The 16,313-nt window shown below is 41.6% G+C and overlaps 1 protein-coding gene across 1 annotated transcript; it reads left to right on the top strand.

Annotated features, from left to right (window-relative positions):
* Window positions 1-1,789: 1,789 nt before the first annotated feature.
* fam81b (family with sequence similarity 81 member B) lies at window positions 1,790-15,994 on the top strand. The gene is made up of 7 exons (XM_055886017.1): window positions 1,790-1,810; window positions 2,104-2,222; window positions 10,891-11,020; window positions 12,051-12,157; window positions 14,327-14,462; window positions 14,544-14,739; window positions 15,788-15,994. The coding sequence occupies exons 1-7, from the start codon at window positions 1,790-1,792 to the stop codon at window positions 15,919-15,921; spliced, it is 843 nt and encodes a 280-aa protein (XP_055741992.1). The 3' UTR covers window positions 15,922-15,994.
* Window positions 15,995-16,313: the final 319 nt, after the last annotated feature.

Here is a 16,313-nt window from a genome sequence, read left to right as displayed (position 1 = left end):
AGCTTGTAGTGTCATACCCAAGACGACACAAGGCTGTAATCGCTGCCAAAGGTGCTTCAACAAAGTACTGAATGCTTTGAATACTTATGTAAATGTTTAAATAAAATAAAAAATCATTTTTAATAAATGCGAAAAAAATGCCTAAACCTGATTTTGCTTCATCATTATGGGGTATTGTGTGTAGATTGATGAGGGGGGGGGGGGGGGGGGGGGCGATCTAATACATGTTTTTAATAAGACTGTAACGTAACAAAATGTGGAAAATGGGTCTGAATACTTTTCCCGAATGCACTCTAAGATTTTCAAAACTGACCTTCAGAAAGTCTCTCACAATTCCTTTCATTAGCAACCCTCATTCAATCAGTGTAGTGGAGACATTGAGTTTGCACGATAGTGTGTCAGAAAACCCACAGAGACTTAGTCAATGGGAAATACAATTTGTGAAAGGCCCGAGGATACGGTAACAAACACAGTGCCATGCAGCTTTCCCATGGATACGTCCGGGTGGATATACAGAGATTGACAATGTTTCAGATTTGATAGAGGTGTTTCTAATCCTCTTGGAGGGTAGATTGAATTTGCCTTGATTTTCTCTGCCTAGGTGCAATGTTAACCAAGTCAGATCTGTTTATATACATAGCTCCATGCAATGCTACAGGGTAATCTCATTGTTTGAAGAAAACAAGCAAGCAGCCTTACAGTTTACAGATGTAGGATCTTAATTTGAGGCAGTTTGCTACAGCAGGAAACTAATCCTGCAACAACAGGAAATGTGAACTATTATGTGGATTAGTGGATATCTTTGGTAGGGGTTGATACATGTTTTGTTAAGAAAAATCTATTCTGAAATGTTGAAGTGGAAATTATACACTTCAGCAGCCTTTAAAACCTCCGATACACTACACGTTTGCATTTACTGCTGTGCAGGAAAATTCTCAGCAACAAAAGAGTGAAAAAAAACTTGCATGTGTGGTATTACTGTCCTGTGTAGACAAGTTCAATGAAAATCTAAATGCACAAGACACAAGCGCATAACAGAAAATAAATAAACACTATTGTAAACGGAAGGAGCACATGTAATACATATGGTAGTGTAGAAACCTGAGAGCGGTGAGTATAGGAGCGCGAGGTCAGAGTGACGAGAGAGTGTTACAGATGTAGGATCTTAATTTGATCACCCTTTGTTGCTGAGAATTTTCCTGCAAAGCAGGAAATGCAAACGTATAGGTGTATTTGTGTTTTAAAAAGGCTTCTAAAGTTTGTAATTTCCATTTTGAGATTTACAACTTGATTTGCCCTAACGTAAAATGTATCAACCCTACAAAAATGTCCATTAATTATAATCTACATAATAATTCAAATTTCCTGTTGCTGCAGGATTATTTTACTGCTGTAGAAAACTGGCTCAAATTAAGATCCTACATCTGTGAGTGTCTCTGTGTGAGTCTTTCTCTTTCTCTCTCTGCCGGATCAGGCTGATTTGATTATGCTGCACTGGGCAAAGCCTCGCTGAATCTCATTCAGGCTCATGGCGTATTTCTCATAAGTAAGCAGAAATTTTAACGACATCCAATAAACCTGAACGAGTTCTGGAGCGGTTGCCAACAGGGCCACTTAGAAGAGGGATTGCGTAATAACAGTGGCGCATGAAATAGATATAGATCCAATAGATCCGTATCTGAAGTCAAATTTTCCTCCACAGAAATAATGACCTCACAAACACAGGGGACATGGCAAAATGTTTTTTTTTTTAACAAAATGTTCACCATTCACGGTTACTGCATCTGAAATGAGAACTATAAATTACGAGGTAATTAGTGTGTGGGAGAGAGCGAGAGAAGCAATAGGCAGAGCCAGGAATTTACTCCTCTGCATGGAAAAAGAGATGTGATAAAGTTAATACACCTGTCATACAGGAGCTCAATATTCTTTTGGTTTATCTGCAAGGGCACAGTCGTGTGGAATAGGGTGAGCGGAGCTTAACTCATTTGAATGGTTCCGCGAGTGACTGTCCATGCAAAAGGAGAGTAGTGCGTGAGGGATGATGATCTCTAGCAACAGGCCTATACCACCTGACAGTGCCTCTATCTGTTCTCCCCGCAGGTTCTGAAGAGTCAGATAGCCCAGCGGGACAGTGTCACCTCTGGGACCTCTTTTGCTATGCAGAGTCTGGATCACAAAAACCTGGCTGGTTTTGGAGACCTCCGGGGCAGGGTGGCCAGGTACGCATCTACTATAACTGAGTCACTGTCTCTCACACACTCATACACTCACACAAACAATAACACTCATGAGTGTTATGATGGGTTGCATGAAAGTCTGTTTCATTTCCATACCTGGCAAAGCAGAACTTTACAATTTGCAATATGGAAATTATATTGCTCCCATTCTTAGAAGTTTGTGTGTCCGTGCGTGCGTGCGTGCGTGTGTTGAGTGTGTTTGTGTATTTGATCAGTGTGTGGGTCACAGCAGGTTAGCCCAGTCTAGATTATAGATGGTGTCATGCATGGAGGTTGGGGAGGACCGTCAAGGGAGGGAGTGAAGCGGCTGTTCAGTGCTGTGTTGATTTAGTGTCTACCAAGGTTGCCTAAAGCTCTCCAACTTGAACTATTTACCTCTTTTGGGCAATTCATTAATAAGCAGGTTGTCTACTGTTCTTGTCAACAAGTCAAACTAAGTGTAGAGTACCAGTAAAAAGTATCCTCATACATTGTTGCTCTCCACAATGTGCTTTGTAACAAAGCAAAAGGGGAAGCTACAGTAGGTGATGACACAATACATTTAACTGAAGCACTGTTTGTGTTGATAAAAAGGCAGTGGCCAGTGGTTCCCAACCAGGGGTAGTAGGACCACTGGGGGTACTTGGCCTATCCACAGGGGGTACTTGAGAAGACTCATAAGATCATAGGCTTACTGGTAAAATGTACATGAGGGGGGTACTTCAGATGTACTCCAGACAGAGCAAAATTCAGTTGGTAGTACAGTAACCGGAGAAAGGTTGCGAACTACTGGACCAGATCAATTAAAAGAACCATAGAGCTACACAGAGCAGTCAGACCAGTGGCGGTCGGTGCCGTTTAATTCGAGGAGAATGATCATTTTTTTAATGAGCATGGCCTTCCATTTCGATTACAGCACAACGGATGACTGTCGTGCATAATACGTTCACCCAGTTCAATGTAACAGTGATAGGTTTAGGCTACTACGTGATACTCAACTTTTTCCTGTACCCATCATGAGGTTGCTATAACCTAGCCTATGAATGAACGTTTACAACGTAGGTGTACAGGTCAGGAGAAATTTGAGTAATCAAGGTGACAGACATTGACATATTCAATACCGCCTTGCACACTCTTGGCTGCATCTAGCTGATCTAGGGTGTAATCATTAGTCCAACAGTTGCAAACTAGAGTTTCTATTGGACAAATTCAGATATGTTTATCCCCGCCTGTACTCGATCCATTCTCTGACCCTTTAATTGGGTGGACAGCATGTCAGTTCATGCTGAAAGGTCTAATAGGTTGGAGGACGTACTCTGGAAGTTGTCATAATTACTGTGGAAGTCTGTGGAAGGTGGTGATTATTATCTGTCGCATGGTGAAACACTTGGGGCAAATGTGTATTCAAAACATGAAATATGCGATATCCTCTTTTGCATATTTGAGTATTATTCTACACACTGGCTATTATTTTACTGAACTCCGCCCACAAAATACCAAAATTGGTTGGTCCGCACCGGACCAAATCTGAACCAATCATAGACGTCTATAGTTCACAAGTTTGGACATCAAAGTACAGCTCAGTAGAGTACAGTATAGTACCAAATAGTAGAGTAGAGTACAGAAGAGTATCGTTCAATACAATACAGTACCTTATACTGTACTCAACTGTAGTGTGCTCTACTGTACTAAACTCTATTCTACTATATTCTACTCTACTGTACAGTACAGCACAGGACTGTACTGAACTTTACTCAACTTATTATTACTGTACTGTACTGTACTGTACTGTACTGAAACATAGACTTTCAATGGCATGTACTCATGGATGCCAAGGAAAGCTAGGCTTCCACAAGAAATGTACCAAGAAGTAAAAAAAAAAAAAAATGGATCTTTCCTCTATCTGTGTTTCATAATGTTCCATCGATTAGCAAGACACTGAATGTATAACACAGGAGAAAGCATCTGAGCAAGGGAAACAGTGCCATCTATCTGATGCTGTCTGGCCCAAACAAGTATGACAGTTTTCTCAATGTTATTGTCTGCATCATTTCCAATCCCCATATATATTTTTTGTAAATATATCTATATATATGCACTACCGTTCAAAGGTTTGGGCTCACTTAGAAATGCCCCTGTTTTTGAAAGAAAATATCATTTATTGTCCATTAAAATAACATCAAATTGATCAGAAATACAGTGTAGACACTGTTCATGTTGTAAATTACTATTGTAGCTGGAAACAGTAGATTTGTTAATGGAATATCTACATAGGCGTACAGAGGCCCATTGTCAGCAACCATCACTCCTTTGTTCCAATGGCATGTTGTGTTAGCTAATCCAAGTTTATTATTTTAAAAGGCTAATTTATCATTAGCCTTTTATGTTAGCACAGCTGAAAACTGTTGTACTGATTAAAGAAGCAATAAAACGGGCCTTCTTTAGACTCGTTGAGTATCTGGAGCATCAGCAAACAAAGACATTTCTTCTGAAATTTGTCAGTCTATTCTTGTTCTGAGAAATGAAGACTATTCCATGCAAGGAATTGCCAAGAAACTGAAGATCTCATACAACGCTGTGTGCTACTCCCTTCACAGAACAGCGCCAACTGACTCTAACCAGAATAGAAAGAGGAGTGGGAGGCCCTGGTGCACAACTGAGCAAGAGTACAATTACATTTTAGTGTCTAATTTGAGAAACAGACGCCTCACAAGTCCTCAACTGGCAGCTTCATTAAATAGTACCCGCAAAACACCAGTCTCAATGTCAACAGTGAAGAGGCGACTCCGGGATGCTGGCCTTCTAGGCAGAGTTGCAAAGAAAAAGCCATTTCTCAGACCGACCAAAAATAAAAAAAAAGATTAAGATGGGCAAAAGAGCACAGACACTGGACAGAGTAAGACTGGAAAAAAGTGTTATGGACAGACAAATCTAAGTTTGAGGTGTTTTGATCACAAAGAAGAACCTTCTTGAGATGCAGAAAAAATGAAAAGATGCTGGAGGAGTGCTTGACGCCATCTGTCAAGCATGGTGGAGGCAATGTGATGGTCTGGGGGTGCTTTTGTGCTGGTAAAGTGTGATATTTGTACAGCGTAAAAGGGATCTTGAAGAAGGAAGGCTATCACTCCATTTTGTAACGCCATGCCATACCCTGTGGACGGCGTTTAAATGGAGCCAATTTCCTCCTACAACAGGACAATGACACAAAACACAGCTCAAACTATGCAATAACTGTTTAGGGAAAAAGCAGTCAGCTGGTATTCTGTCTAAAATGGAGTGGCCAGCATGGTCATCGGATCTCAATCCTATAGAGCTGTTGTGGGAGAAGCTTGACCGTATGGTACGTAAGAAGTGCCCATCAAGCCAATCCAATTTGCGGGAGGTGGTTCAGGAAGCATGGAGTGAAATCTATTCAGATTACCTCAACAAATTGACATGCCAAACGTCCGAAAGGCGTTAATTGCTGCAAATTGGGGATTCTTTCACGAAGCAAAGTTTGAAGGAACAGTTATTATTTCAATTAAAAATCATTATCTATGACCTTGTCAACGTCTTGACTATAATTCCTATTCGTTTTGCAACTCATTTCATTTACGTTTTCATGGAAAACAAGGACATTTCTAAGTGACTCCAAACTTTTGAACGGCACTGTATGTTTGTAAATGTACCATTAAAAAGTAACATGATGATTGAGTGTCTATAGAACTGTACCAGGATATTTGCATTGCTACTAAGTAAACCTCCAATTGCTCCCTACTATTCCACCCGCTAAAACCCCTCCTCATCTCGTGTTGGGTTGTCATCCCAGTGGTCGGCAGACCTACCCCGACCCCCTGGATCCCAAGGCCCCGGAGAGATCGGGACCCATCCTTCGAAAAGAGCACACAGTGCCACCCACAGAACAGAAGCAGATCCATCGCCCTCACCTCAATTTGTATTATATATAGCTATTAAAAAAATATATATATATTTTTTTTAAATCCTGTTTATATTAATTTCCTTAATTATCAATTAATATTTGTCGTAATGTAGGCCGTTTATGCAAAGGATTGTTACCTCTTAGATGGATTGCCATTACGAACATTACAATTTTGGCAAGAAATTATTATTTCAGCAAACAATTACTGTGATTCCTCCTATATTGTCCCTAACATCTTTTACTTCCTCGCAACAGTTGTGGGATACACACACACACACACACACACACACACACACACACACACACACACACACACACACACACACACACACACACACACACACACACACACACACACACACACACACACACACACACACACACACACACACACACACACACACACACTCATACACACTCAACCCCTTTCCCCCACAAACAACCATACACTCAGATGCTCAACAGTTGCACCATCCCAGAGCCCAACTCAAGAAAGGTCTTGATTTACGAATGCATATACAGTTGCAGCTGTATGAGAAGACCTGCAAAAACGGGCAGAAATGGGGAGATTTGATTAACCAATGTCACGTCCTAGGTGATGGAGATCAGATGTACCCCCTTCCCCTGAAAAACCCACACGCTGGTCCCCCGTTGTGACCATATTCCCAAGCATCTCTGTGTAGTCAGACCTTTGATGATTTTGTGCCACCAGGGCCACAATAATATGCCCCCTCTCTGAATGTCAGAGTGTGACCCCCTCCCCATGGGTTACTACAGCTAGTGTTGCCAGCACTGCCACTGCCTGGGTGGGGGAACCCCACCGGAATCCCCACCGGCTACGTACAAGGTCGTCAAGGTTCTCATTAGCAGCTTTGAGAATTTCCCTGTGTATTATGCTCTCCCATCAGGGGGCTCTGGCTTTGCAGGACCAACCCTGCCAGGCAGGCTCAGAATCTTGAGGGGGCGGTGCTGCTCTAGAAGGTCTCTGACCGCATTTTGGTTGCATACAGGCAGCTTACTGCAGGCCCATAAAACAGATAAGGACTTCTCTTTAGTGTCTGAGTCATTCAGGTTGGTGTCTAGGGTATAGGGTTGTGGACCGTTCCATCAAGATAGGACCATAAATAAATAAATTAGATGTACAATTTATTTAAAAAATGTTGTTCCACCCTGATAGGACAGTAAATAAATAAATTCAATTTATAATTTATTTTAAAATGCAGTTCCACCATGATAGGACAATAAAAAAATAAATTAGATGTATAATTCATTATAAAATGTATATCCCTCATCTGCACAAAATTGAAAGCTCTCTCACAACCCCTGCTCACATACATACATATGTACATACTATTTTCTTTCTCTCTCACTTAACGCCACACTTTCCCAAACACCAAAAAACACACACAACACCTTCCATCACAATACATCCACACATACCCACATACTGTGACTTCTGTCTTCTGTATTTTTATCCACACCATGTTGAATTAGTACTTTTGTGTTCCAATTAGTTATATTTGAAGATTGCTTTTCTATCTATTTTTTTGTACTATTACAATCCCTACCATGGCTAGTATTGTGTGTTCTATTATTCGCCTCCTCTATGAGAACTTTGTCATTTTTAGAATAGCCATGGAGTAGTCTTTGTGTCTCTGTACATTTGGTTATCAATATACAGTTTATCGACTACGAGAGCTACGTATTTCCCTTTCAATCTATTTTCCTTGAAGATTGCATACAGAACTTTGCAACATTCTGCAATTTCCTTCAGGAACTGAGCATTCATGCCTATTTTCGTGCCAGCAAGTCTTTTACCCTGGCTTTTAACCATTATTTTATCTTTAAAGAAAGCAAATTTGGCAACGATTGGGCGTTCATAACTCTGCCCTCTCTGTCCGAAACGGTGTACACGTTCAAGTTGGATTTTGTCGATAGCTTTGGTTGGGATCTGAAGCGCTGTAAGAAGGAACTCTCTAACTACAGATTCAGGAACTTCCCCTTCTTTTCTTTGATACCTGTAAGTACCAGATTTTCTCTCATGGATCTACTGTAGTCTGTATGTCAAGTAAGGCTTCTCTCAGAACGATGTTCTCCTTTTTAAGTTCATTAACATCGGTTTCAATCTTATTGACTGTCCCTTTCAGCTTGTTTGTGTCGTTCTCCAATGTCGAAGCCTTTTCGTCACTCATCTCGAGGCTTGCCTTCAACTCTTTTATATTCTCACTGACTAGTTCAAGTATGCCCAGTTTGTCATTTAGTGATTTTAACAGATCGGTTTCGACCTTTACCATTCCCGGTGGTGAAAAGATGAATTAGTCTGTGTCTGTAGAATATTCACATTTTTGTTTTGAGATTTGTTCCCCTGTTTTACTGTTTTTGTAGTATTGTTGATAGATTACTCTAGTCTTATGATTTGTTTTGTGTTGTTATCCAGATTGAAGGTTATTACCCACCAGTTTGTGAAGTGCTAATATTTAGTCTAATTTACTGATATTGAATATGACTTTTTTCCCTTAGTGGTGAATTACGCTGCTGTGTTCAATCCGCCATCTTGAATCAGTCCGCCTTGTCTGCTTTCTCTGACATTGTTGCCGCCTGTAGCATTTAAGCCAAGGGAAGCCAGCGAGCATCTAGCCTTCCTTGACAAAAAGTGTAAAAAAAAAGGGAAACAGGCACAACAGGATCTGAATAGTAACAACCGGCTCGAACCGTAGACTGACTGAGCAGAGACTACGATCTGGCAGCGTGGAAGTGGCAGGGCTGAGTATTTGTAGAGGTCTTGATTATGGAACATGTTGCAGCTGGTGGGAACATGGAACATGTTGCAGCCGCCCACACACAGAGACAGAGACAGAGACAGAGACAGAGACAGAGACAGAGAGAGAAGCAGGTCAAGGAGACACAGAATGAGCAGTAGAGGGCATTGCAGGAGCAGATGTGACACTAACGTTGTTAGGCTAGGGAGCAAGATTGTTTTAGCCAGGTAGCCTAGGACAACAAAAAATGAAAGCATGTACTAAATGACAGAGTGATAGACCGTTTCGTCAACATGAAAGAGAGGAGGATGAAATTGGTGTTTCTCTACAACAAGGGTGAGTCAACATGTTATTCTATTTGCAGGAACGCGCACGCACACACACGCACACAGAAATCAGAACCATGAACAGCCACATCATATTTAACTTACGCTGATTGGACTAAATTGTTTTTGGTATCTTTTAGTTGTCACTGTATTAGACTAAGCAGAGGTGATTTGATGTTGAAATGTTGCTGGAATAGTGGAGGCAGTTCATATTTACTTTATGACTTGCGGTACCTCTTTGTTGTTTTAAATCAATAGTTGTTTAATGGTCTAAAAATGGCAGAAACATTAACTTGCTTGACCATAGGTCATGTAACTGTCTGTTACTGTACATGCAATATGCTTTGTGGACTTCACTGGACAGAGGTGTCTATCTGGTTTTGTGATAAATCAAAGGTGTGGTTGAATTTATTCTGCCATTGTGTCTTATTGTCTCGGCCTTTAGGCCTATTTATCACTGTTGCAAGGCATATGAATTAACAGGTTATTAACTTGCTGGTTAAGTGTGTCTTAAATTCTAAATAAAACGGTGTCACTAGCTAAGCACCCCCACACATCACACCTCCTCCTCCGTGCTTCACGGTGGGAACTACACATGCGGAGATCATCCGTTCACCTACTCTGCGTCTCACAAAGACACAGCGGTTGGAACCAAAAATCTGAAATTATGACTCATCAGACCAAAGGACATATTTCCACCGGTCTAATGTCCATTGCTTGTGTTTCTTGGCCCACGAAAGTCTCTTCTTCGTATTGGTGTCCTTAAGTAGTGGTTTCTTTGCAGAAGAAAACCATGAAGTCCTGATTCACACAGTCTCCTCTGAACAGTTGATGTTGAGATGTGTCTGTAACTTGAACTCTGTGAAGCATTTATTTGGGCTGCAATCTGAGATGCAGTTAACTCTAATGAACTTATCCTCTGCAGCAGAGGTAACTCTGGGTCTTCCTTTCCTGTGGCGGTCCTCATGAGAGCCAGTTCCATCATAGTGCTTGATGTTTTTTTGCGACTGCACTTGAAGAAACCTTCAAAGTTCTTGAAATGTTGACTGACCTTTATGTCTTAAAGTAATGATAGAGTGTTGTTTCTCTTTGCTTGTTTGAGATACCCTTGCCATAATATGGACTTGGTCTTTTACCAAATAGGGCTATCTTCTGCATACCACCCCTACCTTGTCACAACCAACTGATTGGCTCAAATGTATAAAGAAGGAAAGAAATTCCACAAATGAACTTTTAACAAGGCACACCTGTTATTTGAAATGCATTCTAGGTGACTACCTCATGAAGCTGGTTGAGAGAATGCCAAGAGCGTGGAAAGTTGTCATCACCGCAAAGGGTGGCTACTTTGAAGAATCTCAAATATAAAATACATTTTGATTTGTTTAAACACTTTTTTTGTTTCTGCATGATTCCATATGTGTTATTTCATAGTTTTGATGCCTTCGTTATTATTCTACAATGTAGAAAATAGTACAAATAAAGAAACCCCTTGAATGAGTAGGTGTGTCCAAACTTTTGACTTGTACTGCATATATAACTTAATTTCTCAAAAATATAGACTCTTAGCTTTCATTTGACACCCAAACTTCCCAGAGATGGTCAAGCCAGGTGGGAGTGTGTTGTACTGTAACGGTAAAGACAGCTATCTTCCCCTGTCTCACTCTCAGGTGTGACGCCAGCATTGCCAAGCTGTCAGGTGATGTGAGCGACAGGGCACATGAGATCGCCAGGCTCCAACAGGAGCTGTCAGAGGTCAAGTCAGGTCTGGGAGAGCGACTGAGAGAGATGGACATCAAGGTTTGGGAGTTCTGAACAACTGGACTGCTTTTAGGTCAGACTCAACCTGACCAAGCACTTCACGACAAGATGCATAAAGGATTCTTTAATTTTAGTTTCCTTTACTGAAGGAACCAACATTGGCTCTTGCTGAATACATACAGTAGATAGTAGGGATGACGACTGTAGCAAAAACTGATTGGACTTTGTGTTGGACGAAGAGTGAAAGAGGATATTACCCCAGGCCACAATTCTCTAATTCTCATAAAATAAGAGTATTAGAGAATTGTGGCCTGGGGTTGACAAACACATGAAGGCTTTAGAGCCAAAAACAGCCTCAGCACGTTGTGTTGATCAAGTTGTGTTCATTTTTATGTTTTTGCTATACAATATATCCACCTCACTCTCAGATAAATAAGTAGTCCGGCTAGGTTTTACACAGTCAAAGGTAACAACTTACTACATTGCATCATTTTTTTTCGTAGAAATGATACATTTGTGACATCAATATAAAAACAATTCTAATAATAATTCAGTACAGTAATATGAGATTTGTATGTAAAACATTTACATTTGAAATGTTTGTCATTTAAACAATGGATGTATAGCGTTTTGATATTTTTTTTTAGTACACATCTAAAAATCTATGAACAAAAAACCTGAGAACAGTCATATTTTTCACACACATCAACACAGAATATAGCGAATATGGAATATGGAATATAGCGTTTTTGGAAATAAACTCTTCATGTGTATGTCACACAAGGGCCAGGTGTGAGGCTGAGTTGACTGTTTACACTGCCTGTCTGTCTGCCTTCCTGTCTGGAGTGTCCATACAAGGACCTTTAAATGTTTGGATCCTTTTTTAATGTACATTTGATTGGTGGATTCAAGTCAAGTATTTAAAGTGTGTGTGTGTGTGTGTGTGTGTGTGTGTGTGTGTGTGTGTGTGTGTGTGTGTGTGTGTGTGTGTGTGTGTGTGTGTGTGTGTGTGTGTGTGTGTGTGTGTGTGTGTGTGTGTGTGTGTGTGTGTGTGTGTGTGTGTGTGCAGCTGTCTCAGGCAGTTAGCAGACTGGAGGTCTTGCTGGTGGAGCAGACCCACGACCAGAGAAACAGCTGGACTGACCTGCGCAGCCAAATCAAGCTCCTGGAGGACAAGTGTGTCTTGTGCTCTTACAGTAATCCCCTTTAACACACAACCTAGACACTGACCTTAAAAAGCCTGTAGAGGGACAACTTAATCATACTATTAATGGGGGGAAGGGGGTACGAATACTAGTACCTATGCTGTATTCTATGCCACAGAATATAACAGTACATCACGTAGTAGCACCAGGAAGGAACTAGGTAAAAGCCCCTACGTCAAGGAAGCTTGGTCTTACATCCTTATTTTTCATCGGCAATATAAGAGATAGCTCTCTCCTTTCCTTGTGAAATGCACTACCTTTGCCATTATAAGTGGTGAGGCAAAATCATTAGTCAATGTTGAATCCACCTTTTTTTAAAGTTTTTTTTTACAATGGAGACACTAAGATCTGACCCAAGCAGGTAATCCATCTGTATCTAATCCATTATGGCCTGGCCCCAGGAACAGGTAATGAATATCTTAAGCACATCATGTTGCACAGCCCAGCCCCTTCAAACCACACACACAGATGCGCACAAACAGACACACACACACACACACACACACACACACACACACACACACACACACACACACACACACACACACACACACACACACACACACACACACACACACTAGCAACGGTCATTGAAAGTTGTAAAAAAACATTTTAATGAATGCAAGTTGTACAATGGATAAAGATACTCCAAATTATAATCCATCAGATGGCTGAATTACAGTATAGCACAAAACATTTTACTGGCAAGGACAAATAATGAATGAAGTTCAGGCATTTTGGTGGGAATTCAGGTATTACATTTATTGTATAATGTATCTTTTTTTCTTATAATGCGCTCAAATCCACTGAGTGTACAAAACAGTAGAAACAGATTCCTAATATTGAGTTGTACCCCCTTTTGGTAAGGACAGCCTCAATTCATCGGGGTATGGACTCTACAAGGTGTCGAAAGCGTTCCACAGGGATGCTGTCACGTGGAATTGCACATATGTACACTAGGTGTAGTTGCATACATGAATAAATTAATACATATTTCGGCGCATCTAATTTGTAAACGTTACAACTGTATTAAATCATTACTTTTTTCAATTGAGCAGAAAAGGTCTCTAGACAATGTGTTAATCGCATCAGCGCTCCTATAGATGCAACGGAAAGCCAATGTATTTCATTGAGCCCATTTCAGCCATTACCTAAGTGCGTTTGACAGGTCATTACAAACGTTTCCTCAGTCATTACATTAATGGAAAAAGATGGCACGAGCAAGAGTGGGAGAGAGCCGCCAGAGAAAAATGAACGCAAACAATCCAGTGAAATGTAAGTGGCAAGCGGATTTTGCACTCCTCAAACACAGGAACTAGATGGTTTAAAAGGAGATATCCTCAGGTGGTTGTGACATTTTCATTGCCACACGCACGCAGCACCCGCACGCACATACACACGCAGGTACACAACCCACAGAGCACCCATACCCACCCTAGATGCTGCCTCACTGAAACTCTGTCAAGAGGAAACACTCGATGAGAGGAATGAGCCATGCTCTATTTCAGACGCTAAGGGGTTAAGACATAACGTCACACCCTTGAGGCAGTTATTGATGAGTAATCGAGTATATTGTGCTAAAACTCACAGAAAGCCTTTGTGGGAAGCTAACTCGGCATATCCAAGGTGGCAGCTTTCACCACACTGTTTTTGGGACTTTCCTCTGCTATTTAAGATTAGTGTGGACAGATGGCTGTGTCGAAGTCTCTCCTCTCCAATGGGGAAAGCCTGGCTGTGGACTTCTAATGGAGAGGCAGCATTTGAGTGCAGCAGAGTGAAGTGCTTGGCTTGCAGACCAAACAAAACAAAGGGTGTGCTGTTTGCTGAGAAGGTCACTGGCACAACTACCCAAGAGAACATAGTTTAGGGTACCTCCTCCTCCCATCCAACTGCAGGGCCTGCTATAGAAACGTACTCAGTTAATAAGAAGTGAGATGCTGAACATTCTTCACACCCTAAATCTGAGATAGACTATTGACATAGTTGTGCAACTGTTTAGGCCGATTTCTCAGTACCCCATCCGTAACCAGACTCTCAGAGGTGACTCTTGTGAGGTGTATATGATTGTTCACAATCCTCAACAATCTGTACCCAGTTGATTGTGGATATAACATCAATAACATATATATTCCTCCTACAGAAGCTCTGGTGTGGTAAGGGAGACGAGGGAGGACACAGACAGACTCAGGACGTGGACAGAGCAACAGCTAAGCAGCTCAGCACAGACACACAGACATAGCAGTGAGGTGCTACGGTCACTACTGCAGGACAAAATGGTAGTATGCATAAATGTGTGTGTGTGTGTGTGTGTGTCAGTTTGTCTGCTGGACTATGGTAAGGCGTGTGGGTGTGTGCAGGTGGAGGTGGATGGGAGGCTCAGTGAGCAGGTCAGGCTGCTGTCAGTCCGTGTGGAGAGAGCAGAGATTCAGCTGGAACAGGAGCACCAGGGAGACAGGGTGAAGCACTCGAAGAGCAAACTCCACAGTAGGATCAGCACATTGGAGACCAGCCTCCGGGAAGAGCTGCAGCTGATCAAACAGGACTACCAGTCAGGTCGCTACTTACACCCTCACGAACACTGTCAATACCAGAGACAGGAGACCTTTACCAGGAAAAACTCTGGGTATTCGGTATAACTTATATATGGTGTGGATGACTGTCACAATTGGGATCAGCGAAGGAACGATAAATAGGACAACTGGGCAGGTGCATTAAAGACCTAGATCCAATGGCCTACATTAGCAATGAGCTCTCAGCTTGTAATTTCTTTGGCAAAGTTAAATTACACACCTCACAGTTGTTTGGGCCTGTTCTGATTAAGCAGGCCTGATTAAGTGCCACCTGAGCTCAGAAACGAATTGAGAATAGTGCCTTTTGGAGCAGATAGACAATGAGCGCACAACCGAAGCATAGTTACAGCAGTGACAAACAGCGTCTTTCGTGAGACATCAGGTAAGTCAAACGTGTGAAATATCTATTTATTTATTGGGGTTTCCATAAACAGGGTCTAGTCAAATCGATCCACTCGATGTGACATGAAAACAAAATCAAAAGAAACCGATGGAAGGTGACACATGAAAATGTAACAGGCTCTTCCACCAAGCCTTCAAGCATGGAGTTGAGGCGATGTTATCTATGTCCCTATCTCTCTGTTAATAAGTCATGGGGCGGACGTAAGCACGGCAGCCTGTTGTTGGGTTGACATCTAATGCCAATTTTCTGATCACAGTTTATAGTTAATTTCCCCAAGGAGCTGATGTTGGCTCTAAGGCCTTCACTCTGCAGGGCTTCTGAAACCCCCGTGAAAAAGGCGAAGGGACAGCTCAGTAAATAAAACTAGCAATAAACCCAGGGATGAATCACGCCTCAATCTCAGCTTTAATAAGGCTGCGAGGCTAGCGCTTCAGACCCCTCAATCGTTCACTCTGTCTTCAGAGGAAAGGAAGGGAAAAGAGAGGGGGGGACAATGCATAATTGACAAGGTTCTTAATGTTCAACACACAGCAGCAGCAGTAAGGCAGAGCCTATAGGAGAGTCTACAAGGCTGTAAGTCATGTTGTAGGGACTGACTCTCCTTATCCCCCACCTCTCTGACGGCCAGGGTTCCAGTCTACCCATGATGCCATAGACTCGCTGAGGCAGATCGGTGACACTAAAGCCCGGCTGGACAAGGAGAAGCTGCAAAAGGACATCAAACAAATCCGCAGGAAGATGGTGGAGCTGAGAGATGTGTGACACCACAGGTCACACTGGAGTATGGTACTGCATGGTTACACAGACCAGTAATAAAATGTCATACTCAAAATTGTATATGATCTTGAATGACACAGAAGTACATGATTACTGGGATCCACATGGTATAAAAAGGAATTATTATGGAATGCTTCCACTTTGAAACCTTTTCAAATCACTGATTTAATACCAAAAATAGAATGTAGTTAATCTGAAGAAAATCTTGATGTTATTATATGTTATCTGAAATGAATAAAGTTCATCATGAAAGCACAACTTAGTAATATTGACACAATCAAGCATGAGAATGTATTTCCAAATGCACCTGTCATCTCAAAATGCCAGAATTTCTTGTTCAATTCGTAGACAACAATCTATTGTTGTCTACGAATTGT

The sequence above is a fragment of the Salvelinus fontinalis genome, chromosome 28 (genome assembly GCF_029448725.1).
Source record: "Salvelinus fontinalis isolate EN_2023a chromosome 28, ASM2944872v1, whole genome shotgun sequence".
In the NCBI taxonomy this organism is placed as follows: domain Eukaryota; kingdom Metazoa; phylum Chordata; class Actinopteri; order Salmoniformes; family Salmonidae; genus Salvelinus; species Salvelinus fontinalis.
This window is presented reverse-complemented; position numbering and strand designations above follow the sequence as displayed.